This window comes from Leishmania martiniquensis, chromosome 34 (genome assembly GCF_017916325.1).
Source record: "Leishmania martiniquensis isolate LSCM1 chromosome 34, whole genome shotgun sequence".
Classification (NCBI taxonomy): domain Eukaryota; phylum Euglenozoa; class Kinetoplastea; order Trypanosomatida; family Trypanosomatidae; genus Leishmania; species Leishmania martiniquensis.
The window spans coordinates 543,115-568,732 of NC_090169.1; the positions used below are offsets into that span (position 1 = coordinate 543,115).

Here is a 25,618-nt window from a genome sequence, read left to right on the forward strand (position 1 = left end):
AGCGTCCCTCTAGAATCGCGTGCGTGCGTCCTTGTACAGATATCCGATGTCTCGGTATGTGTGTGTGTGTGTGAAGGGGGGCAAGAGGGAGAGGAGCGGATCGGGAGGGAGGCACGTGGGGTAGGAAGATATGAGCGAATCTCTATACGAGAGAGGGAGATGAGACGGCGGCGTGGGGAGGGGGAGGGGGAGGGAGAGAGAGATACAGATCAGAGGAGCAGCAAGCAGAAGGGGGAGGGAGGGCGAGAGGAAGGCAAGCCAAAAAGCGAAAAATACGAGACAAAGACAGAGAGCCAGGTTTGACAGCGGCCACTATATATATATATATCTGTATATATATATATGGAGGGGAGAGGCAGGCAAGCGGCGAGTAGCCGTTGCTCGTCGGTGCGTACGTGCGTTTGCGTGTCGATCGAGCTAGTTGGGCAGACGTGTGTATCTATGTGTGATGCCGACGTGCACAAAGTGTCAGGTGCGACGAATGCAGATGATTGACGAGAGGATGAGGAGGACGAGAGAATGGAGCAGCCGTAGAGGTGCTGCCGAGAGGCTGGCAAAGGTTCCCGCGAAATGGGAATATGCAGAGAGGATGCAGGGTGAAGAGAAGACCTTGCAGCCCCAGTGTATCTCTCAAGCGCGAGTGTCGCATCGAATGTCTCCCAAAGCGTACGTATCCTCGCATATGCATCTGTGCACTGAGGCGGCCTGTGCTGGAGCTTCCGTGCTTTCGGATGACAGGCTCAAACACGATCGCATCTTTGGCAGAGATTTCTGTTGTACGCTCGGTGCTGCTTCGTTGTTCGACTTCCGCAGCGACTCACGATACCCCCACTCGCCCTCCCTCCCTCCTTCCCTTTCTCTATTACCTTCTAGGAAGACTCCCATCCGCCTTTCACGCGCGCAGTCGTTGGTATGGGAATGACGAGGCGACGGAAAAGAGGGAGGAGGAGGAATGGCGGCAGCAGCGGCGGTGGTGACGGGCGTGAGTACACGGATTTGGCGGGCTAGAGGTAGCGCTATCACGCCATCTCAGACGACGATAGCGAAAGCACACGCACGCAAGAAAAAAAAAAGGCATGCCCTCGGCAGATGTGATCAGAGCGCCTCTGATTTACGTCCTAGACTCCTTCTCCAGGACGGCCGTCAGTTGCGCTCGAGTGCCGGGAAACACAACCAGCACAGTCTTCTCCCTAGACATGCTGCCGCGCACTAGACTGACCTCAATGCGACTGGGAAGCACCGCTTCGGATAGCGACGCCTTGGACGACGTAGCAGCACTGATCTCTGTCGCATTCTTCGGCCTGCCCTTCTTTGCTGGTTTTTTCTCACCGACCTTTCTGCTCTGCACGCTCTGGGCCGGGGGTGCATCGGCCGCTACATCTGCGGCCAGCACCTGCGAATAGGAAGTATCTTTAACGTACCCGGCATGATCTGCCTTCATCGCGCGGAAGCCGTGCTCGACCAACTCATTGAGGTAGCGGAGGAGCTCCGCGTTCGCTTGCCCCTCCACCGGCGGGGCCGCAATGCGCAAGTCGGCCTCCGCTAGGGACGGTGTCAGGGGTGCAGCAAACCCGGACACACGCGCGCAAGGTTTGGCGTGCACGGTGAGCAGGTAGTTTCCCGGTTGTACCTGAACCACGCAAGGGAACATGCCGCGCAGGCACGCGCGCGTGGCGTGCATGCCCCCCCAAAAAAAGAGGGGAAGGGGGAGAAAGAGATGGCGAGCACCGAAGATGAGAGGGGTGGAGGGACGCAATGGTGTCCTCAAACGCTTCGGTGATGCGCGCACATCGTCGGACACGTCAACCAGCACCGTGCGACAGAACGAGAGAGTAGATAGGGACCAAAAGAGAAGGCGGTCGAAGGGGCCGCCTTAACATACACAGCAGTCTGGGCAGGCACCTGAGTCCCTGGCCCTTGGAGCGGGGTGGGGTGGGGCGAGCCATCAGCAGTAGTGGCGTTCAGCGGAGATGCCCCAAAGCGGTAGTCCTGTAGGCGCTCTACTTTACCCTCCCCCCGCGCTTCCAGTCTTGCACCGACTAGGTATGTCGACCACTGTGGATGCAAGCGTGCATGTGCTCATCCACCCTCGTAGAGGCAGTGCGCTAGCCACCCGCTCTAGCTTGCTTGGTTTCTCTGCTCTACCGCGCGTGCAGTACGGGTAACCGCGATGCAAAGCGGAAACCGAAGAAAAAATCTTGCGAGCTCGACAGCATCGTCAGCTTCCTGAAAAATCGCTCCCCTGACATCGAGAGCTGCCCTCGAGGTAGCCGCCACGACGTGTCACGCAGTTGCCGCCCACCACCTCGCTGTCCTTCGACCGGCGTGCATAACCTTCAATGAATGCGATTCGATGCCTGTACTCCCCCCGCTAGACGCGTGCGCCTGTTCGCCTTTATCCGCATCAAGGGAAGAGTGTGCTTGTGTGTGAAGAGGGGGGGAGCGGGGAAAGGGAGGGGTACAGATAGAGTAGGGATGATCGATGACCACGAGACACAGGTGCCCTTCTACCACCCCCTTCATTCCTCCGGCCGGCGTCGTCCCTTGATCCCACCTTCCTCTCTTCCCCGCTCTCCTCACCCGTCGTACAGGGAAGAGTGCGGGTCGACCAGCTTGCGTCCCATGTGATCGTGTTGCAAGGGTATCAAGCCCTCATCATTCTCCCGCCCCTCCTGGAAGCTGTACTGGGGCACCGGATAGGCTGTCTTGCCTTCCTGCGGAACCCGCTGGTTCTGCGGGTAGGGGATGGAGCTGTACACCATGTCCATCTCGTTAGCCTCCTCCAGCAGTGCAGGCTTCTCCGGCTCCAGTATTTGCGCCTCTTCCGCTGCCGTCGCCGGCCGCTCATCGAAAACGGCCCGCACGCCAAAGGGGAAGTCCTTTTCGTAGGCGAAACGCCGCACGTACTTGGAAGCGCGGTCCTCTGGTGTGGTCTCGGGGTGAAACATGTCGCCTGGTAACAATACTGTGGCCACCTTCTCCTGCCCGTGACGGTACAGCACTGGCTGCACCCTGCGCGGCACGTCGCGGTTCGTCTTCTCGGCCACATCCGAAAATGTGGGACACTCGTTGTGCAGCTCTGAGAGCGCGATGACGTTTGGAGTAGGCATGTTCATGATGCCGGCGTTGAAGCGTGCGAGCGCCTCCATCGGCGACACCCACACTAGCTTCTCACCGACGGTGGAGAGTGTGTACTGAACATCGGGCATCTTGTTCAGCGCCACGAGGTAGCTCAGGTTATCAAAGCGGAAGGTTTCCGTGGTGGGGGTAACTATGCTGCGGAACGGCAGCAGCTGCGAGAGAGTCGACTCCATAGGAAGCTCGAGCACATCCATTAGCTGCCGCATTGCCTTGGCGTGCTGGTAACAAATCAGGAACCACCGCCGCGGTCCGGGAGGGCCCTCGACCTCTGCCACCACACCGCCCTCTTTGGGGATAAGCAGGAGGTTCGTCTGCACAAACAGCGCCCGCATCGCTGCGAGGCGGTGGTGCAGGTCAGTCCATTGAGTCGTCGCACCGCGCCGGCGCAGCACTTTATCCCAGTCCTCCGATGTGTCCTCCAGGGACAGAGGGAGAGACGGCAGCACGAACTGATCCTTCACGTACTGCCCCTTGGACTCACGGTACATCATCAAGACTTTGTAGTCGTTGTCCTCACCAGCCGCCACTTTCTCCCGGCTAATGTGCTTATTGCGGCCCACAAGGATCGTCGTGGCGGCGCGGCGCGTGGGGATGGGCTCTCCCAGCCTTGGCTTCTCCCCATACTCACGGTCAGCAAACGGAACCGGCGTAGACCAGTAGTCTTTGAACTGCTCCTTGTACGGGCTCTGCTGAACGTCCAGCAGGAGGTTGCGAATACCAGGCTTCGCACGGAAGTCGGGGCTCTCACCCGAGACGTTCAAGAGCAGGCGGAGTGGCGTACGGCGCATCACGACAACAACGCGCCGCGCACGGAGCGGTAGGTGGTGATGAGGTGGAGAGTCCCACAGAAAAAGGGGAAGACCCGCACACGGGCAGCCGATGCTAGCGCGGCCTCACGAGGGCAGTGCCAAGCGCCTTTTTAGACTCTTGAGGGTGTAAGCGCCGACTGGGCCAACACCTCTGGAACACCCGAGGTGTATGTGCTGGCGCGAGACGACCGTGCGATACAAACGATTCGTCCGGAAACAGCAGAGGAAAACGCAGAGTAGAGACAGCAGCGCACAGCGCGAGAGAGATCCTCACGGAGACGGAGAGAAAAAGCAGATGCTGTAATGGCCGGCCAACTTGCGCCTCTTGACCTCTGCATATACCCAAAAATACACGCACGTGGGCTGACGCTTGCGGTCACTGCGGCTTCTGTCCTCCGTGCGCTACTTAGTGGGCGAGAGGCAAACGATATAAGTCTGTGCGTGTGTGTGTGTGTCTCTTGGAGAGGAGGGGGAGGGGGCCACCTCCACACGAAAGCATCAAGGAATCGCGTCGAGTCCTTGTCTCCAGAGATTCGGGCAGGGGGAGGCGGGCACAGACGCAGATAGAGAGGCAGATGGCCAGGCATACGATCTGCCAGGCGATGCACACGCCACACAATCTCTGTCTTCACCCGAAACTTTGGAGTTTTATGTGGAGATACCCCGTGCGAGTGAGTGCATGCGCGTGTCGGTAGTACCGCGTGGCGCACTTCTCTCTGCTGCTGCTGCCGCTGCTGTTGTTGCTGTTCGCTCTTGTGCGACGCTACAATTCGTGCGAAGGGGGAGAGTGGGAAGGCAGGCAGGCCGACGGAGCAACCGGGGAGACAACGAGAAGAGGGCAGCAAGCGCGACACGGAAAATGGGGGAGTGAATCAGCAGACAAGCTGATGGGATGGCTATGGCAGCTCTTCATTGATGCGGCAGTACCATCACAAGGTAGATCAACGCTGCAACTTTCCGTGAAGCAGCTGCCGGGGTGCACTCGAAAGTCAGCAGGGAGGCAAGAGAAACTGATGCGAGCGCAGCGCGTGTGGGTAAACACAAAAACTACGCACGCGCATGCCCTCTCACTCGCAGCGCGTTCAGTAGCCTTCGCCGCGGGGGGAAAGTCCTTGGTGGATGTGAAGTCACACCGGAGAGAGAGGTGGTGGTGGTGGTGGCCGTGGTGGCAAAGAGGCGGCTACAAAGCGGCATCATCCTCGCTACCCTCCCCTCCCTTCCCCCAACTCCACCATCACAATGCCTTTCTCTTGTTGCTGATGGGTGGCTTCTTCCTTTTACCCCTCATTGCATTCGGTTAATGGATGCCACATGCATGGGGCTCGATCCGGGAGGTGAGGCGAGGAGACACATGATACGGGGACAGGGCGACTAGAGAACAGCTTACAGTGCTGAAAACAGAAATGGAGGAGAGAACAAGTGAAAGGGAGAATGGGAACGGCACGTCCCCACGACCGCATTCACAGGTAGAGAGAGGAGAGGGAGAGGGGGAGGCAGCGACAGAAGTCACCGACAGGCACATCGAAAATTACAAAAAAAAATCCATAGAGAGAGAGGGAGGAAGCGTAAAACGCGTAGCTGAGAAGAGGTGTCGAGGGAGGGTATGGGGCTGAGTCGCTGCTGCATCCGTAATTTCGTTTCGTGAGCTCTCCTTGCGTGATCGACTCAAAGATACGGGTGGGGTCCACGAGAGGAAAAAAACGAAGAGGTGAAACAGACGACTGTGATTTAGGAGTAACGTGCTGCACGGATGCAGCAGGAATGAAGAAGAGACACGCCGCTAAACACGTACACACAGACACACACGCAGAGACGCATCAGACCCTCCCCCTTCCTCACTTCCCCCCCTACACACCATATACTCGCGTCCATGCACCTAGTGCAGAAAAAACGAGGTTTGTATCCATGTCATGACAGCAGCCCCCTCCTCCCTCCCTCTCTCTCTGCTCTTTCCACTATTTTCTGCCGCCCCGAATTCGCTCCGCCTCGTCCTGATCGACTGTCTTCTGCTACGGGTGATGTAAGCTGCCCTAAGCACTCTCGAAAAAGAAGCCGGCGAAGTTACGTCTTCGTCATCGTCGCCTCCCCAGGGGGTGGTGTGTGTGTGTGTGCCTCCTCTCAATGTCGCCCCTCTACGCCCCCTTCTCTTGTCTGCATCGTTACGTCCTTTGCTCCCCTTTTCCCCCCTTTTCCCTCGTCGTCTTAAGACAACAGAACGGAAAAAAAGCAAAAAAAAACGGCGTTGTTGTTACGCCGCCGACACGCACACCACATAGAAGGCACTCAGCACAGAGAGAGAGGTAGTGAGGGGGCGAGTGAGTGTGTGACCCTGGTTAGCGCGAGCGTTCGACGGAGCGCTCTATTACTCTGAGGCCTTCCCCCCTTCCCCACCTGCCCTACGTCGCTCTCTCTCGCTTGCTTGCTCTGTGCGACACCTTGTAAGTGCAGCGTAGGCCCTCTGTTCAACATCTTCCCCCACGCCTGGGTCTAGTAGTCGCGAGAGAAACGGGAGCGTGAGAGGGCAGAGCGGCGGTCGCGGGTTCGGTTGCGCTCGTTTCGCTCCGCACCGGAGATGCGCTGACGGCGCGGGGAAGACTTGGCACCGCGGCGATCGTCGTGGTCGCGGCCGCGACCGTTGCCGTTGCCGTTCTCGCCACCACGGGCACCACGGCGGTGACGTCCCTCTCGATCAGCGAGTCCGCGGCGGCTGGCGCCAGCTTTGCCACCGCTGGCGGTCACTGCGCTACCACCGCGACGCCTTCCGCCATCGGTGCGGAAGCGGCGACGCGCGCCCTCGGACTGGTTGCCTCCGGAACGGTTGCCGCCTTTGCGAGAGAGTTTGCAGCTGCTACTTTTCTTGTTGTTGCGTCGACTTGGGCTACCACTGGCTTGGCGGTTGCCACTCTTTTGATCAGCGTCGCCACCAGACTGGTTGCTGCGGCGACGGCGGCGAAGCTCCTGGCCGATCTTCTGCTCCTTGATGATCTCGGACAGAGGGCGGTCGACGATCTCCATGGCGATGCGCGAAAGGGCGGGGGGAGGGGGGCGAGAGGGGAAAAATGCCAAGAGGAATACAAAGTGAGAAGGCGACGGAGCACCGCGAGAGAAACAGCGAAGGCGAAAAGGCTGACGGAAAGAAGGGGGTGAGGAGGAGGATTGTGTAAGGCGCTGGCGATGGCAGAGAGAGGGAGAGGTGGCGAAGGTAGTGGAGGCGACGGAAGATCTATGGTGATCACACGAAATAGAGCACGATACAAAGACACTCGCGTGTCAACAGGAAGGTGGTGCTGCAGTCGCGCACACGTGAGTGCCGTATCCCACACGAGCACGAGGGGAGCAAGAGGGAGAGAGACAGATCGGAAAGGGGGCAGCAATTCAACACACGCAAAGCGCCGCGCGGCAGGAGACTTGCACGAAGCACGTTAGGGGAGTCTACGCAAACGAAGGAGAGGAACAAAAGGGGGAGGGAAATGCGAGAGGCGAAGGAGTTCGATCCAATAGAGCGAAGCCGACGAGCATCACTTCCTCTCCGCGCCATGGTGAGAACGATATATAGGCGTATGTGTGCCATGGGCGACAGCGGTGACAGCCATGTTTGACGCGCACACGGCCAGAGGAAGGAATAAAGGGATGGGAAGGGCGAGAAGGGGAAATGACGGGCAGGCATGAAGGCAGCGGCAACAGCGGCGAGACACTGGTAGCAGATGAGCTTCGAAGATGCTGTTGCAGTGACACAGAGAGATGCCCAAGGATATTTTTGGCAGAGCAGCGGGGAGGGGGGTAGGGGACAGGGGGTCGCAGACTCCATGTCGCTTTCCTTTCTCTCTCCTGCTCACTTGCCTGAGAGCTTTTTTTGAAGCCAACTCCTGGAGCACAAGGCACCTTCGATGATGGCTGGCCGAGCCCAACGCCGTAGAGCACACCACGTCCCACGCCCTCGCCTCTGCCTCCCTCGCTTTCTGTACAGCACTCATGAGCATCGTGTTGACCTTTACTACTGCCCAGGCCCTTCCCCCCCTTCCTCCCCCGCGAGGTGCGGCAAGTGTGGGAGAGAAAGACGGATGGGCACCGACACGCATGAGATGGCAGGGACGCCTCATCGAGGCCGGCCATCACGGCCTCGGCCAGAAGTTATCCCTCGAAAAGGTGAGAGTAGCGCTTTCGCATGTGCCGTCGAGGAGTACGCCATAAAAGGGGAGGGGAGGGTGGCGATGATGTCGGTGTTGTTGGGGCTGTGAGAGGGGGGAGGGGTACGGGCTACAGGTGCACCAACGAGAAGAGGAGACAGAAAAAAAAGAAGGAAGCAGAGGCGAGCGGGCCACAGAAGAGGAGGGACGGGCACCAGCGCCTCAGCCCGATACGCAACGGCGACACCATCCTGCTGCTACACAAATGCCGCTCTCTCTCTCCCTCTCCGCTGCTTACGCTTCGCGCGCACGGGGGATGCAGGAGCGTCGCCACATACCACCAAAGCGCAAGCATTGGAACATAGAGCGTACAACAGAGAAAAAAAGCGATGCCATGTAGTATGCCCCAAAGAAAGAAGCGCGGTGGCAGACACGCATGCCAGATGGGCAAGGCCAGGTCCTTCCGCCTGGGCATCCGCTGGCCAGGAAGAAGTAGCAGGACGAGATGCGCTATGGCAGGGCGGCAATAGCATCCAGTGTTGAGATGAAGGAAGAGACGGCAACCCCCTTTCTCACCTCTTAGCACAGAGCGCTCACACGCAGACACGCTCTCTCGCGCGGCTGTGCACTCTACTCCGCTCCGCCCTGTCACACCAGCGCCGGCGCACGGTGCGCAGCAGCCGTGTCGACGCGCGTCACAGCCATGCCCGAGTCATTCATCCGAGCACGGCCTCTCCCTCACCCCCTGCCCACCCACTCACCTCGCAGGTCGCCTCACAGCAGCTCCTCCCATCATCCCGGTCGATACGCGGTGCATCCCTCACGGCGGCTCAGGCTCTCCATCACCTGTAGACGGAGTCGGGGCGGGGGGGGGCGGGATGCGCTAGAGCCACGGTGGCGCCTTGCTCACATCATGCATGGTAAGAGCGTCCTCAGCGTCGCACGTTGCTGCAACGCAGCGCCACCCGAGACCTGGCCGCCGGCACCCGTAGCCATACGCCGCTCAGACCTCCCCTACGTTGCGGGCGCATAGCCCTGCCCCTACCAGAGGCCGATCGGCCGTCACGAGAAAAGGGGTGGGGAGGGGGTGAGGGTGGCTTGGCTGTCAGTTGGCCCCCCCAGACGTCGCCAGATGATTCCCTCGAGCCATGCGCGCCGTTGACCGGTCAGTGTCAGAGGGGCTCATGCGACTTCTGTTGGAGCGCTGTGAGCCTCTTTTTTGGTATAGCAAGGGCTGCGCCCAGTGGTGGCGCTCTGGGCCGCGGATGCACAGCGGCGTGCTGTTGCCGTGCATCAGTATGGGCTGTGAGGCTCTCAGAGTGAAATTTTCGGGTCCGGGGGTGGTGCCTTAGTGAACTATGCGGGGTACCGCTTCACTTTCACCCGCCGTGAGCGGTTGGCGAGGCGTGCGAAGGTCACCTTTGGGAACACGGGGAGGGAGGCGGCGGGGTGCTGTACTGACTTCTGCTGATACATCCCTCACCGGTGCGCTGGCCTTCTGCTCTGCCAAACTGAAAACAGTCGGTCGTCATGTCTCCTTGCCGGTTTCGGCATAGCGAAGGGAGGGAGAGCGGAGGGAGGAGGGTGACGGTGTAGCCGTAGCACGTGCCCGTGATCGAAGAGTTCGCGGGGGTGAGGGCTTCGCAAGACGCCAGCTCTCCATTGAGGTTGATTCTGCGGGGCGATTTGAGGATCGTGTTGTTGCGGCAACGCCATGCACGTGGCGTTGCACACAGAGTTCCCCCTCCACAGCTGCCTCCGACTGGACCTGTTTCGGCGCCCGCTACGGTCGCGAAGCGGCATTACCAAACGGAACGGCTCTCCTGGTGATCTTCGCAATGCAGTGTGCTGCTCATCTTAGTGTAGCAGCAGGTAGTAGCGAGCGTGTGGTGATTTAGTAGTGGGTAGAGCTGCGAGTGCGACGCGCCCTTCCTTCCCCTTCCTGGCGCTATTTCGGATTGTCGTGGTGGTGTGGGTCAGCGCAGCAGCCTGGAGCCCGTTCTTCTCCTTTTCCTTGTCGTTGAGGAGGCTCAGTTTCGGCGGCCCGATTGGATCATCATGGCGCAATACAGCTTCCAGTTCACCGTCTGGATAGCGTAAAGCTTCGTGACACTCGTCCCCGGCAGCCATGGGGCGCTCGGCGCTGCGAGGAGAGAGCCACGCCCCCCCCCCCCACCACTACCGATGGAGCAGTCGAGGTGCCGGCATAGCTGACACATGCCAAATTCTTATTCCCCTTCGCAACTGGAAAAGGCCCGCAGAATGAGGCCCTAACGCGGTCGAGCCGTCCGCTCGAATCACACATCGGCAAGCGCCGGTCGGCGTTCATCTCAGTAGCCTCAGAGGACCGGGGGCGGTGCCACCGGGTTTCCAGTCCAGTACCTCTCGTACCACCGGTTCACGCTGAGGTGTGCAGTCGGGGGTGGGCTGGATCTGCCTTGTTGGGTCCTTGAAGCAAGGCTAGGCCGTCACCACCGCTACTTCGTTGACGAGCATGGAAGGGGAGGGAGGTGAAAGGCAGACGACCGTAGATACTTCCTGCCATCTGAGCATGAAGACACTGCCGCTGCGCTTCCTTTTCCCTGCTACCTCGGAGAGCTGAACGCCCGGGGGGCGCAAGGCATGTTGAACGCCGGCGTGTGCGTGCGTGTATGTATGTGGGGATGGGAAAGGCGTGAAAGGTCCCGTAAACGAGGCGACACGACGGGGTAAACAAAAGAAAGCCGATGCCCACGCGACACCCGCACCTAACGACCTCCAGACACACGAGGGTAAGAGCGTCGTCGTCTCCGCTACTCCGTTGCGCCAACAACATGAGAAGCAACCACAATCATTGCCTTTTCACACACAGATTCGCTCACCCCCTCCCCTTCCTCCATACAGACACGCACTATGGGCACGAAAGCAGACGGCATTACCTGCTTCAATTCAGGCGCAGCGGCGCCTCACATATTTCGCATTGGCGGTTGCCGTAGCGCTGCTCAAACGTGCATGCGGGGCACTGCACGATGGTCTCACGATGACGGCCCCACTCATCACCGACAGTGGGCGCCGCGGAAGCCGCCGGCGCGTCTGGCGTGTAAGGAGGACAGTGGAAGAGGTGATTATACGGATCTGCGTGCGTGTTGGTCATTGCAGATGCACCCTGTGAATAGCGCGACGGTGAGTGGGACCACAGGTCTCCGGTGAAGTGCGGCTGCGTATGTTGCGGCTGTCGTTGATGGGGCTGTTGCGGGTAAGGAAAGACAGCGGTATGCGGCTGGGATGGAGGCATCCGATCGGGAGATCCTGGGGTGTAAGCTGCTGGAGGTTGCATCGCGGGGTGGACCACGGTCGCCCCGCTCAGCGCGCCACCGCCCGTGTTCAACCCAAAAGGGCTCATGGGCGCTTGGCCTTCTTCGGGCATCGCGCCGCTGGTGGGTGCCCCAGTGGCCGTTGCGGGTTCACCCTCAGCTGCTGCGGGTTCACCCATACCGCCACCGCCGCTGGTGCGCTCCCGCTGGAAACCCTCCATTGCCAGTTGCTGCAGCTGCTTCATGAGGGATGCGTTCTCGTTGCTCACCCGCTTCAGCGCCTGTGCCAATGCGCGCTCCTTCTCCTCTGACGCGATGTCCTTGATAAGCAGCAGCGTGCGGTTCTCCTGGTCTGCCTCCTCCTGGTAGTCGAGCATCTCCTGCAGCAGCACTTCGATATCTCTCTTGCTAAGCTCCTCATTCGACAGAAGCTCCGCCACACGGCGCTGCATCACGGTGCGGGCCTCGTTGTGGCGACTGCGCACGTCGACCCGCTCCTTCATCACTGAAACCTCGTGCGTTGTCATGCCCTTTGTCTTCATTGCCGCCTCGCTCTCTTGCTGCATCAGCGCCATGCGAGAGAGAAGGGAGGCGTTCTGCTCTACCTGTTCGCGCAACCGCCGCTCCACCCCCTCAGTCGCCTGCCTCACCGCCTTCTCCACGTGCGCCTTGACCTCTGGAGAACACAAATCGATGCACTGGGTCGCCGCGGTCACGGCAGCTTGCTGCTGCAACTGATCCTGCTGCTTTCGAACGAGGTCCGCGTTTGCCTCGCGAAGTTGGGAGCACTCCCTCACAAGAACTTCCATCTTGGCTTGAAGGTTCACCACCTGTCGCTGCGTGTTGGCCTCGCGCTCGCGACAGTTCTCGATTTCCTGCTCCTGTTGGCTTGCCTGCCTTCCCCGAACGCGAGACTTGGCCGCCGCTTCTTCCTTCATCGACATCAGCTGCTCTTGAGCCTCCTTCAACTGGCTCTGCACCTCTGCGACCTCCTGCTCAGATGCCTGCCGGCACGTCTCCAGTTCCGCGTTCGCCTGCTTCAGCTGCGCCAGCAGGCGCTCCGACTCGGCAGCCTGCAAGCTGCTCTGAGTTGCTGCCGCAGATGCCGCGGCGGCCTTCGCGGTCGCCTCCTTCACTGCTTCCTCGCTCTGCTTCAACTGCGCTGAGAGCTGCGCGATACGAGTCTCTTTTTCGCGCGTGGACCCCTTCATTTCCGCCAGCTCCGTGCGCTGCGTTTGCACCTGAGTGAGAAGCTCATGCAGCGATTGGTCAATGTTCGAGAAGCGGTCGTTTGAGGTGCGGTGAAGAGCAAGCTGGCTCTCCTTCTCGGCAAGCTGTGTGCGAAGCTTATCCACCTCGCCCTTCAGAGCGTCGTTCTCGCATCGAAGCTCGTCTACCTTTAGGAGCCTAGTGCTCTCGAGCTTTTCACGCAGTGCCTCTATTTCGATCTTGAGCGACTCGTTTTCGTAGACTACCTGCGAGATGAGTGCCCCGTCACCCGCGTCGCGGTTCAGAATCGAGTTCGTCGGTGTTTCCATGGCTGCGTTAGCCGCTCACACGCTCAGCTGCTTGTGCGGTTGATGATATCCGTCTACGACGGGGGAAGGGTGTGCGTGGGAGAGCGCTCTCGACACCGATCGTGCGCGCGCCTCTCCTTTTCAGCGTGCAAGTAGCTCTGGCGGCAGCGCTGGGTTGAGAAGGGGAAGCGGGAAGGGGGAGGGGGGATGTGATGTGATGGGATGTGAGGTGAGGTGCTGTGCTGTGGCGTGGTGTTTGCAGTTTCTCACTACCAAAGAGGGGAGCACAAGCAGACGTGTGTGTTTGGGAGGGAGGAAGGGAAAGAGGGAAAGAGGGGAAGAGAGGTCCGTACAAAAAGCAAAGCAGAGTGAGAGAGATGGCCGAAGGGGAGAACAGTTACTGAGCTCACCGTCACAGTCGGGCAATGCTCCGGTGCAATGATGGGCAATATGTGTATGTGTGTGTGTGGAGGGTGGCGCTGAAGAGTACCGTTTCTGCCCGAGGTTGATATGCACTGCTTTCTACGGAGGAGCAGAAGCAACTTGTGGCGGAGTATGCGCGGAGGAAGGCAATGGAGGGAAGGGAGGGCGACTTCGGTGGACGGTCACGAGCTGGTACGCCTGGGAAGATCCCTCCACGGCGAGGAGAAGACCTCTTCGCGTGTGCAACGCGCGCGTGGAGAAGGGAGTGGCGCGACGGTTCGAAAGAGAAAGAAGGCCGAGGAGGGCAGTACGACAGGAATGCGAGGTAGCCACGCGTCGAGCGCGCCAAGCGCCTCCCCCCCACAACCGCTGCACACCGATGGATATACAGACCGAGCGAAGCGTTCTTTTGGGGCGCTTTTTTTTCTTTAGCCGCTGGTACGCCCGTCGAAGCGGTGGAGCACGGGCAAGAGTCCGGGCTGACAGCAAAGCAAGAGAAGAGGAGTGCTTCAAGTCACAGCAGGGTGCTGCATGAGGAAGGTGGAGGGACGAAAGGCGTGGGGGCAGCGGCAGTGGAAGCGGCAGCAGGGGGTGTCCATCGACAGGACCCCGCAGCAGGAAGCATTGTAGGACGCCAAGAGAGCATGGGAGAAGGAGGGAGGGTGAGGAAGCCGTGCACCCCATCCGAGAGGAACGCGCTACTCTGCCGTCCGAACTCGTCCTTTGAAAGACGTTCGCTCTGTCCCTCCGCGAAGGCGAGGCGGAGCAGCCCGACTCGGCCCGCCTCTGAAACGGAAACAAAGAGAGAGAGGATATGAAAGGGAGCGACAGCGTTCGCTCGTGAAGAGAGGGGAAGCGCTGCCTTACGCTTTTTTCTTCAGTTCGTTCATCGACGATACCGCACAGCATCGAAGAATCTCCCCATCCTGCGGCAGGCAGGCGGGCGTTCGCCTGGCTTCGCCACGACTCGCTGGAGAGCTTCTCCTTTGGTTCGTTTCCTTTCTTCTTGGGATTGCTGCACGCTGTAAGCGGTTCGGACGAAACACAAGTTTACCCCTTTCTCACCTCTTAGCACAGAGCGCTCACACGCAGACACGCTCTCTCGCGCGGCTGTGCACTCTACTCCGCTCCGCCCTGTCACACCAGCGCCGGCGCACGGTGCGCAGCAGCCGTGTCGACGCGCGTCACAGCCATGCCCGAGTCATTCATCCGAGCACGGCCTCTCCCTCACCCCCTGCCCACCCACTCACCTCGCAGGTCGCCTCACAGCAGCTCCTCCCATCATCCCGGTCGATACGCGGTGCATCCCTCACGGCGGCTCAGGCTCTCCATCACCTGTAGACGGAGTCGGGGCGGGGGGGGGCGGGATGCGCTAGAGCCACGGTGGCGCCTTGCTCACATCATGCATGGTAAGAGCGTCCTCAGCGTCGCACGTTGCTGCAACGCAGCGCCACCCGAGACCTGGCCGCCGGCACCCGTAGCCATACGCCGCTCAGACCTCCCCTACGTTGCGGGCGCATAGCCCTGCCCCTACCAGAGGCCGATCGGCCGTCACGAGAAAAGGGGTGGGGAGGGGGTGAGGGTGGCTTGGCTTCCCGACATACAAGTAGCGGGGTGCTGTCTCCTTGAGATACCGCAGGCGCAATGCGGTGTGCCACCGTTTCCGTCGTCGAAGGCGGCTAAAGAGAGCGGTGACGGAAAAAAGTAAGAGGGGCCCAATCAGCACGAGCAGGGAAGCGATGACAACACCCAATGCACACTGATCGACCATCGCCCATCTCACCGAGAAGGCGAAGTACTCAAAGGTGGAGGAGGGGAGGGGAGGAGGAAGAGGCTGAGAAAGAGTGAAAGAGAGACGCACCGTCGAGTATGCCCACACGACGGGTACAACACGGCGCATGAATGCACGCAAAGAAGAATCGAAGATGGGATGCCTTTCAACCGTTGTCCGATCCCGGCAGAGGGAGGGGGTTGGGGTGGTAAGCGACTGGTATAGTCGAAGAAGAACAGAGGTAGATTCAAAGCTGGTTGACAAGAGAGAGTCGGCGGGCGATTGGTGACCTGCCGCTATGCACATCGTATGAGAGAGGGTGAGGAGGCATGCAGGCAAAGAAAAAAAAGAAATAAACGAGAGAACAGTATCCTAAGAGCGCGTAAAGCGCCCTCCCGCACCGTGATGCGTGACGCAGAGGGTGTGCGGGTACGGAGCTGGAGGGGTTCCGAATGCGCATACCGCTGTGAGACGCAAAGGTCAAGAGACGAATGAGAGTAGGGCTGCGCGTGAGGAGGCTTATAGCGTCAGTGCACCTCATCCTTGTGCCCCTGACTCGGCTGCTGCTGCTGCTTGAGAGCGACGCCAGTCCGGCTGCACGCGCCGCCCGCGCGTCTCGCCATCCTCGCCTACAAAGCCGAGCCCGTCTTCGTTGCCGACGTCAGCAACCCAGGGGGAGTTGTCCTGGGGCGACGACGCAGACGCAGCTCCCGTACCGGAAAAGGCTTCGGGAGAAGCGGTGGCGTTCGTGAAGTCAGCGGTGGCATGCCCGCGGAAGAGGTTCGGCGGAAGCGGCCGCGAAGGCGGGCAGCTCACTGCCGGCCCCCGTCGCGGCATAAACGATGTCTTTGGCGCCGCGTAACCGTCGCACCACCACCTGCCCTGACACCTTACCATGTACGCGGCGCCGAAGATGCATACGACAGAGAAAATGCCCAGTACGATGAAGCAGCCGATCATCCATGGCGAGCAGCACTCACAGGAGCCGATGTCGCGCCCCCAGGGGTCGTGCCTCGCCTTGCATTTGGTGGCGACTCCGCACCTGCAATGATACTGAGCCGGCGCACTTTCCGCACAAAAGTACTCTCCATTCAGATAGAAGGTGCCGGAGGTGAGGAGTCTCAGATTGACGCCGTAGTCGCGGAGGTCCTGCAGCTGCGAGCACTGCCGCCCCTCAGCAGCAAGGGCGAAAAGCAGACGAGGGTGGCAGTGCGTATTGGCAATGGGGTCGCCTTGAAGGCTATGCGCGGGTCCAGAGGGAGGCAGACAAAGACTAAGAAGGAAGAGAAGGGCCACGGCGGTGAGGGCGCGGCGGCACCGCCACGCGGTGCGCACTAGGTCGGCGGACATGTCCCCTGCTTTAGCACCTGTATTTGCTCCTACGCGTGTGCCTGCGTACACTGTAGGCGCTCGTACGGCCGCTAAAATGGCACCGTTTGCATGGAAAAGGTAGACAGAGAAAGAGAGGGGGGGGAGTGGGGCGGTCAGACGAGACGGGACGAAGGGTGAGGGAAAGAGGGGCCACGGTGGTGGGCTCCACGGGTGTTGTGCGTGGCACCCCAAGTCAGAGAGAGAGAGAGGATAGCACGTCAGCCCCATCTTCGGGAAAAAGGGGCACCTGCACATGAATGAGGTGTCTGGCGCTTGTTGAGATCCCCTTGCGCGCAAGTCTTCAGTTATGGGGACAAAAACGTCGTGGAAGTCTCACGAGCACGTGCTTAAAAAAAGGGAGGGGCCGGGGGAACACACCTCGACACATCCGCACGCCTCTGTGCATACGCCCATATGGTTCACCCCGACGCCCTCAGAGGAGCAGCGGACAAATCTAAAGCTGCTGCAGAAGGTCATCGAGGGACCCAGACCCCTCCAGGATGCCTTCGTGCTCGCTGGGTCGCAAAGAAGCTGCTGCCGAGTGCGCTGGGCTAGCATTGCACATGCCCCACTCCAGCTGCGCTCTGCGGTTTACAACTAGGATGGTCAGCTGCCACAGAGCTGGCCCGTAGCGCAGGGATTGCGCTGCTGTGCCCCTCGCAAGGGCAGCCTCACGCACTCCTCGATCGCCTTCGAGGAGACGCAATGCATCGCCTGCAGCGCATCTCGATGCCTGCTTGGCGTAGGCACGATAGACTAACGCCGACCTCCACTCGTACTGCGGCGGTCGCTGAACTTCTTGCACAGGGGGCAGGCACGTTACATGACTCCCGGTGAACGCTAGCTCCCCTGCGCCCGCCTGCCGCTGGGCCTTGAAAGGCAGCCGATGTGCAGCCAACGCCTGCGTAACCGCCAGGTGGACGTGCACGCACCAACTGCGGTGCACCGCGAACGACAGGAACAAAAATGCGCTCGTCTTCACAAACGTCGCGTGTGTCGTGCTCTGCCGGCTGCTGTCGTGCTCCGCAGTTGGCGCACTGGCATCGCCCGCAAGTGCAGTCTCCGTAGGAGGCGCCAAGGGCAGAGAGAAGAGTGGGCAAAAGACACCGTCTGTCATCCACGTCGACTCCTCTTCGTAAAAAAACGGCTCGGCGGCACAGGATGCGCTTGAGGGCGCGAGCGGTCGGCTTGAATCCCCCTCTCCACTGCACGGTACCCATCCTTCAAAGTCGTCCGCGGTAACAGCCGCGTAGCGGACTGGAATGCGCTGCACTGCTGAGGTCTCGGCGTCCGTCGCCAGACGCTCGCACAGCACGGCCCCGGCCAACACAACTGCGCTTGGGTCCTCCACCGCCCCCTTATCTTGAGTGGTTCCCTGTGTTTCTTCTCGTGCCCGCTTTGCTCCTCGCGTGGCCAGCTGTGCGTGAGGACCTGCAAAGGGGGTAAGGGCGTAGAGCGTGGCAGCGTCTCTGCTCGGCACAGAAAGAGTGTGAGGACTGCTACACGGATCAGAGGCGGCTCGCGCGCGCGCAGCAGATCGGTCTGCCACCACCTGCGGCAAGACGGAAAGTACAAGCGCTTCTGGCGGCAGGCGCGGAGTCGAAGGGGCAATCGACTCTTGCGCCTCGTGAAGGCTAGCGCGCCACGGAAGCAGCTGCACGCCGCGGTACTGCGCCAGAGAGAACCGTGCAGCCGAGGTGGAGGAGGCTTGCATTGCCAGAACCAGCTGCGCCACCGCACGAAGCAACACTGGCGAGGGGAACATTAGCTGAAGCGACGGCGAGGTAGTTGATGTCGAGTCTTTGATCAATGAGCCGGCTGTCTGCTCAGCCGCATCGCAATGCGGCGCCGCTGTACTTGTGTCCGTGTGCCCTCGACGGCCGCGATGGTCATAGTCTTGATGGTAGGTACGCTGTGCCAATAGAGGACCACTGGGTACAAGTCCGCCGTGCTCCCTCGAAAGAGGTTTCGCTTCACTTCCTGAGCCCCTCGCCGGCGCTGTGGAACACCGGTCGTGCGCCTTTGCTTGCCTCTCCGCCTGCTCGCGTGCAGCCTCTCGGGCAGCCTCGACACGCTCGATGGGGGGAAAAGGGTTTGGCGAAGGCGGGCTCATGTACACGCGCGGGTGGAATAGGCTCACCTCGTCATCTCTCGTCCGCGGCGCCGCCGCATCGCTTCTAGTGGAGTACTCGCCCACACCCGGTAACAGGCTTGGCGACGGCGTCGCATAGCGCAGCTGCTCAGCCGCACGGGTGTAGACACTCTGCTCGGAGATGAAAGCAAAGCTGTGCGGCAGTGCACCAACGCGGTAAAGCATGTCGCATTGCGTTGAGAGGCAGATGTACGGCGACGCCGCAGCAGAGGGAGTCACTGAGGCGCTTTGCTGCTCTCTTGCAGCGCTCATGATTGATCGGCACGGCTTCTGCCAAGGCGCACCTCTATGCTCCTGCTTAAGAGAGGGAGCCTCTACCTTGCTATTCCCGAGCATGTGCTCAAGCGTATATAGTTGACGTGGCGGATGCACCCACGACGATGAGGAGAGCGAGGGAAGCAATGAATGGAAAGGCCTCGAAATCCTGTGGGAAAGGACACCATCCGCGAGCGCACACTGGCCACCTGACCCACCCACCCCTCCTCTTCCCCACGGCCGCCATCAGCACGGGGAGGGAGAGGGAAGAGAAAAAGCCGGTGGCGTGTGGCCACCACAATCATCAGCGTCCGTGCCTGCTTCCTGCAATGCACATGGCAACGAGTGCTCTTCTCACCTGCATACCGAGAGAATGACGCCAGCGCCACTCGTGTCTGGTGCGCCCTTTCAGGCGCTTACGTTTTAACTTGGCGCCTCTTTTCATGCCAGCGTGGGGGGAGGGAGGGGTCTGCCCCTATCCGTTCCCAATGCTGTACTCACTCGCTCTCTCCCTTCTCCTACCCCCTCCCCTCCGCGTCATCCCTCATCCTCTCCACTTTTTCTTTTTCTCTCCCTCTTCCCACGGTCACGGGAAGCAGCTTGCGAGGCAGAAGAGGAAGTTCGGGAGAGCGGCGAAGATGGAGGTAGCTACGCGAGCGTCACCAGGTGCTGTTGCGCCTCGTGCGCCATACGGCTGGAGAGGGAGTCGACACAAACACGTGCAGACGCACCAGGTAGAGACGGCAACGCAGAGCGACGGTGACGCGGGGGTGGGAAAAGAGTGGGTGCTACTGGCAGGTACACAGGTCTGTCAGCCATCCTTGCTACAAAGGGGCGACAAAGAAAAAAGGATGGCTCGGGTCTGAGGTACGGCATGCGGAGGTTCCACATTCACTCGCACAGAGACAAGCATGCGCTAGCTTGTCCTTATAACCCCATCGATTTCGTCCCCGTCCACAGGGTCGTAGTTGGGAAGATCTTCGTCATCATCTTCGTCGCCGTCATCGCCGTCTACGCTCAGCAGCGTCTCCTCTCCAGCAACAGCCCCCGCGCTTCCATGACCAGAGCCGCTGCGCCGCAGGTGCACCAGAGGGTCTATAATGGAGCCCATATCGACTAGCTGCCAAGACGGTGCCCCCCCTGCAGTGACGCTGCCCGCTGTGCTGCCCGGCGTGTCCGGCGACGTTGCACCCGTCATTCTCAACACAGGCGCCTTCAGAAGTCTTCGGCAGATCGCCGTGACCGTCTCGAGGGCGGAGTTGTTTTGCGGGTCCCGCGGGTTGTGGTACTTTCCCCGCAAACACTCGAACAGGGACCGACGAAGCTGCGTGACAAGGGCGAAGGTGGCGCGGTCGATGTGCACGGCGATCCAGCCGTCCACAACACAGATTGACAGCTCCGCATTGTACTCGGTCGTCGACTCCGACGCGCCAAAGAGCAGCAACGCCCACAGGCTGACCGCAGACAGGTTCGTGAGGAAGTCCTGACGCTGCTCCCCCAAGCCAAAGACATCCTGAAAGATGTAGAAGAGCGCCGGGACCGGCTGGGCCGGAGACGTGCTCAGCACACCAGAATCCGCAGAGGCGACGCAACAGTCTCGTCGGAGCTCGCTTAGTACTTCTTCACGGTCAGGAACGCCGCCGCTTCGGGGACCGTCAACGCGCCGACACACGCTGTCTTTGGCCGGCTTGATGCTGCGGAAGTGTTTGGTCCTCAGTTCCAGCTTTCGTGCGGCACTTGGGCGCCGCACGGAGGACAGCGCCTGTGATGGTGGCCGCAGCAGTGCCACGTTCGGGAAGAGCGCCGCACAGATACACGCCTTCACCAACGCAACGTCGAAGCTGTGGCGGGAGAGACTATTTGTATCGACGCAGAGCGCTCCGCGGTAGGAAAGCGGCGCCGCTTCCGATACCGGCACATCCTGCGCACGTGAGCCGGCGACGCGGTGACTCGCTGTACCACCTACCGAGCGTCCCTCTGCATTCTTGACTGTGCCGCCGTAGTCGCCGAGGCGTTCGTGTAGAGGAGTAGTCGTAGCATCTGCGCCCTCCGCAACTTCGCCCTCCTCTCCGAACTCGTCCTGCGCGCCGATGAGGCCAGCGTGGAGCAATATTTCGCGGTACTGCGCCTTGTACTTGGAGATGAGGCGAATATTTCCTGTGTGCAACAAGTTAAACTTGGCAAAGTCTTCACTTTCCCCGTTGGCGCAGAAGGCGTTGTACGCGTTGAGAAAACTGACGTGGTCACTTTGAGAGCCGCGTGACAGCAGATAGCGTCTCTTCCGCGCCTCGGACGCAACATCTCGGCCAGTGACAAACGGGCACACGTCCGTGCACGCAGCCACCGTCAGAACAGAGTCCAAGCAGCGCAGCACGGCACCGACGATCATCATTTTGCCGATGCGCGGGTCACAGGGCAGCAGGGTCAGGTACTCTCCCAGTGGGGTAAGCCTATCCTCCTGCCCGACAGCACCGATGCCTCGAAGCACCACCATGGACGCGTCCACGTTGGTGTGCGAAGGCGGCTCGATAAACGTCTGTAGCGTTTCCTTGGGATTCGCGTGCCCAAGCGAGAGCAGCTTTAGCAGCACCTGCATTAGTGGTACGCGGTGAATGTCAGCCTCCGGAAACGGAGGCAGCGACTCCCACAGCTCCTTCGTGAAAAGGCGGTAGCACACACCACCCTGCGTCCGCCCCGCGCGTCCCTTGCGCTGTGTGCAGTTGGCTTGGCTCGCGTAGCCCAGCGTAAGCTGTGTCGAGAACACGGGGGTGGGGACAACGGTCGCGTCGCTGCTGCTGGTGTCTCCTGCCTCGCCGCACACCGGTACTTTGTCCAGCGGCACAAGCGCAAAGGTCGGGCGCCCCGACGAGGAAGAGCCGCTCGGGCCAGCGGCGCCGTGCTGGTGAAGGGCAATGGGGCGACTTTTCCAGGTGGTTGTCTTGATAAGGCCCGTGTCGATGACCACAGCAGCGTCGTCGATCGTAATCCCGCTTTCGGCGATGTTCGTCGCCAGCACCACCTTCACGGCACCAGGCGGGGCTGGCATGAAGCACTCCCGCTGCTTCGCGCTGTCGATGGTGGAGTGAAGGAGAATGATGTGGAGGCGACTCTCCGCGGCGGGAAGCGCGTACGGGCCCTGATAATCTCTGATCGCAGCCCTCGCAGACGTTAGCTCCTTCCACCCTGGGAGAAAGACCAGTATCGACTTGCCCTCCGCGGCATTCTGAAGGTCTACCTGCACGGAGCGGTGGACGAGGTAGGCAACTAGGTTATAGTCCGTTTTGGGAGGCTTGCGCGAGCTAGCGCCTCTCGATGCAGTTGCCCGTGAGCTCGCCGTCTCGATCGCCGCCGTGCACTTCCCCTTACTTTGCATCTCCTGCTGCTGCCGCTGCTCCCCAAGCTGCAGGGCATCGAAGGCAGGCGAGTAAAATGGTGCAGTTATTGCCTCAGCGGCGATGTCTTCCAGGTAGCGGATCGCCACCGGGTACACCGCGCCCTCTACCTGCACGACGGGCGTGTCCACGCCGAAGTAGCGGGCAAACCTGTCAGCTTCCATTGTCGCACTCATCAGCACCACACGAAGGCGGGAGTTGCGGACCAGCAGTTTCTTCACGAGCGCGAGAATGACATCGCAGTTGATGTCTCGCTCGTGCACTTCGTCGATAATGAGATGAGAGATGTGCTCCAGCTCGGGGTAGGTAGAGAAGATCTGCAGCAGGACACCTGTTGTGCACACGGTGATGTGCCGGCCTGGACGCGCATCCAGTCGGACCGCGTACCCTACATCCCTTCCAACTGTGCTGAGCCGCTCCTGCGCGATGCGCTCGGCGACGCTGAAGCTGCTCAGCCGACGTGGCTGCGTGACAAGAATGTTGCAGGATCCTCCGCGGCCGTGCTCGATCTCGTAATCCAGGATGTACTGCGGCACCTGCGTCGTCTTGCCGCACCCTGTCGTCCCGCACAGCACAGTAACGCGGTGGCGCTGAACGGCGTCGAGCACCTGAGTCTTCACCGTCGCCATCGCAAGCGTCGAGCGGCGGGGATGAAACTGTGCGAGGTAGACAGGGTCGCGCCGGAGGGCGCGCAGCTTGTCCAGCATCTGCGCAGCGTACGTCGGGTCCGTGGCAAAGGCGCACTCGCTGATGCGCAGCAGGGGCCGCTCATCAATGCCGCGCACGCGGCTTCTGCAGCCGCCTGCAGCGTCAGGCCCGTCATTGTCCTCGCCCTGTTCTGCTGCGCTCTCTCTGGCTACATTGGCGGCTTGCTGCTGTGCCACCTGCTGCAATTGGGCCTGCAGCTGAAGCACCAGCTCAGTGGGCAGTGCCGCAGAGGGGATGGAACCGGGTGAGATGGACGGATGCGCATTAACAAACGCCTGCACCGCCTGAATTCGTTCATCGTAGAGTAACAGGTCTGCCATAGCGGTCTCCATCGCAGCACGCTCGGCCTCGAAGCGGTTAACACCGGTGCCGTCACAGCTGAGGCCGTTGAGAGTGAGGTGGCAACGATACGTGGTGGCGCTGGTGACTCCACTCTTCGCGCTCGACTCCTTCGTGAACGTCGTTTGCGGCATCAGGCTAGCCTTGCCGAAGAGCAGGTGGTGGTACTGAACAAGCTTCCGATAGGCAGGCTGCATCTGTCTCAGAATCGACTCCATCGGGGCACTCGAGCAGTGCGAGTCGTCGTTCGCCTTGTGGCTGGGGCTCTTTGGCGCGCCGCTACCTCTCAAACGCCCTGTGTCATCCGTCACCTGCCGCCCCTCCACATCTGCCTGAAGTAGCCGAAGAATGCAGAGCGCATGAGCGGCGCACTGCCGCTTTGCTGCCTTCATGCTCTTGGCCACCCCTGTCGCTGTCAAACCCGTTTGAGGGTCGAGAACGAGGGTCGCCACGAAGACCGTACCCGGAAGCTGAGCCGTTGCCATCAGGCTTGAGGCATCTCGAATGCTCTCGTTGAGTTCCTGCAGCGCAGTCTGGCGACAATAGCGCTTCGGGTGTCGACGCACAAGCTCTGTGGCGCGATCTGCGACAGGGTGGCCACTTCGTGGCACCTGCTCCCGCTTGTAGGCCTCCTCTTTCACGCGGGCGGCGACAGCTTGCACGTATGCGGCACTCGCGTCCACGTACTCGTCCCATGAGTCATACTCGTGCGGCTTCGGCATGCTGACCTGAGAAGGCAGCGCCCTCTCTTCCAAGGGAGGAGGAGCTGTGAAGGTGCCCGCCGCTGACGGCGATGCTGTCTCTCTTCCGCTCATGTAGTGATCCAGCAGCTGCTCTGCATGCATGAAGCACAGCGCGCGAGCGACTTTGGCCTTCTTTGACTGCCCGATAGCGAAGACCTCATTTTTGGCGGCGTCTCCTTTGTCACAGCGGCTGTTCAGAGGAAGCTCGAGCACGCACCGCTTGAGCTGTGAATGCGGTATGTGGTGCATAGTCGGCTCCTGTATCACAAACTCCGCATCCGGGTCGGCCTGTTCCTGATCGCTGCGGAGCATCGCGACTACTCGCTCCTCTGCTCCTCTGTCCACGGCTAGTGGGGATACGCCTGCGGCGTCTTCGAGCCGGCCGCCCGGTAGTGACCGTATTCGTGGAGCCCGTGACGTTTTTGTTTTCTTCTTTTGAGGCAGCCACAGCTCCGCCATGTGCATTTTTGGACCGCATCTGGCTGAGCGAGTGCGCTCCGGAAGCTGCCGATCGCCGCTGCTGTGCGCTTCAACGCTTCCGTGTGGGGGCATCTGCTCAACGCCATCGGTTCGCGGTAGCTCGCTCACTGCGGCGCTGTTGCCACGGCACGGCACTGTTGCCATCGGCCTCGGTACTGAGCGCGCTTGTAATGTGGCAGATGGATACACTAAAAATCGGCCCTCCGTGCGCGACTTCGGAGATGTCAGCATCGTGGACTGCTGCCGCTGTGCCCTCGACAGCTCGCCAGTGCTCGGGCCGGGCCGTACGGACGGAAAGGAGGACTCAGAGATTGATCGAGTCTCCACAGCAAGAGTGGAGGCCTCTTGGGCAGGAGACGGCGTCGATGACTTCGCACGGCGACGGGCAACGCGTCGAGGCTGGGGTGAGGCCCGCATTCCTGTGGCTCCGCACTCTTGGCTTCTGTAGCGCGGAGGGGAAGATAGCGGAGAAGGGGAAACACCTTCGGCACTGAAGGACTCGTGTGCCGTGCCAGCGCCGCTGCTGGTCAGATGACGAACAGAGGTTACTAATGGAAAAGGTACGCAAGTGCCACTCTTCGGCCGCGCGGTGCAGCAGACCTGCGTCCGCCATGGCTGTAGCCACATATACGGCACTGAGGCCCGCGTCGCAGACATGATCGCCGTAGCGCTGACGTCATGGCCACGGATTGAACAGCTCGGAAACGCTCGCATGTCACCAATGAAGAGCAAGCGAGAAGACCCGGGGGAACGAAAAAGAAGGGGAAGAGAGGAGGAGGTGCGTGTGTGTGTGTTGGGGGGAGAGGGTGAGGCCAAGGGGGGGGGTATGACGGCAATCTGTGATGATATGGAGGAAATAGCGAAAATAAAAATACGGTCTGTCAACGGGCGCACCGACTTGACGGAGAGCGCCGTACGGAGAGCAGCCAATCAGGCAATTACCGCCAACCACGCCGTGGCAGGACGACTCACAAAACGTACAGGACCAACGACAGAATACGCACAGACATGTGCAGAAATTTGGCGCTACGCTCTTTCCGTCGGTGCTCGGGTGTGCCAGAGGGGCGGGTAAGAGGGAGGGTGAGGCCACTGCCCGA

At 60.6% G+C, this 25,618-nt stretch overlaps 7 protein-coding genes across 7 annotated transcripts; all 7 read right to left on the reverse strand.

The window, feature by feature from the left end:
• Positions 1–1,111: 1,111 nt before the first annotated feature.
• Positions 1,112–1,681, reverse strand: LSCM1_02172 (uncharacterized protein; the record flags this gene model as incomplete). The annotated part of the gene is made up of 1 exon (XM_067319759.1): positions 1,112–1,681. The coding sequence occupies one exon, from the start codon at positions 1,679–1,681 to the stop codon at positions 1,112–1,114; it is 570 nt and encodes a 189-aa protein (XP_067175134.1).
• Positions 1,682–2,576: 895 nt separating this feature from the next.
• Positions 2,577–3,929, reverse strand: LSCM1_02173 (uncharacterized protein; the record flags this gene model as incomplete). Its single annotated transcript, XM_067319760.1, has 1 exon — positions 2,577–3,929. The coding sequence occupies one exon, from the start codon at positions 3,927–3,929 to the stop codon at positions 2,577–2,579; it is 1,353 nt and encodes a 450-aa protein (XP_067175135.1).
• A 2,508-nt stretch (positions 3,930–6,437) lies between these two features.
• LSCM1_02174 (uncharacterized protein) lies at positions 6,438–6,965 on the reverse strand (the record flags this gene model as incomplete). The annotated part of the gene is made up of 1 exon (XM_067319761.1): positions 6,438–6,965. One exon carries the CDS (start codon positions 6,963–6,965, stop codon positions 6,438–6,440), a length of 528 nt encoding a protein of 175 aa, XP_067175136.1.
• A 4,035-nt stretch (positions 6,966–11,000) lies between these two features.
• On the reverse strand, positions 11,001–12,908 carry LSCM1_02175 (uncharacterized protein; the record flags this gene model as incomplete). Its single annotated transcript, XM_067319762.1, has 1 exon — positions 11,001–12,908. One exon carries the CDS (start codon positions 12,906–12,908, stop codon positions 11,001–11,003), a length of 1,908 nt encoding a protein of 635 aa, XP_067175137.1.
• A 2,710-nt stretch (positions 12,909–15,618) lies between these two features.
• Positions 15,619–16,431, reverse strand: LSCM1_02176 (uncharacterized protein; the record flags this gene model as incomplete). Its single annotated transcript, XM_067319763.1, has 1 exon — positions 15,619–16,431. The coding sequence occupies one exon, from the start codon at positions 16,429–16,431 to the stop codon at positions 15,619–15,621; it is 813 nt and encodes a 270-aa protein (XP_067175138.1).
• A 475-nt stretch (positions 16,432–16,906) lies between these two features.
• On the reverse strand, positions 16,907–18,856 carry LSCM1_02177 (uncharacterized protein; the record flags this gene model as incomplete). Its single annotated transcript, XM_067319764.1, has 1 exon — positions 16,907–18,856. One exon carries the CDS (start codon positions 18,854–18,856, stop codon positions 16,907–16,909), a length of 1,950 nt encoding a protein of 649 aa, XP_067175139.1.
• A 919-nt stretch (positions 18,857–19,775) lies between these two features.
• On the reverse strand, positions 19,776–25,235 carry LSCM1_02178 (uncharacterized protein; the record flags this gene model as incomplete). The annotated part of the gene is made up of 1 exon (XM_067319765.1): positions 19,776–25,235. One exon carries the CDS (start codon positions 25,233–25,235, stop codon positions 19,776–19,778), a length of 5,460 nt encoding a protein of 1,819 aa, XP_067175140.1.
• Positions 25,236–25,618: the final 383 nt, after the last annotated feature.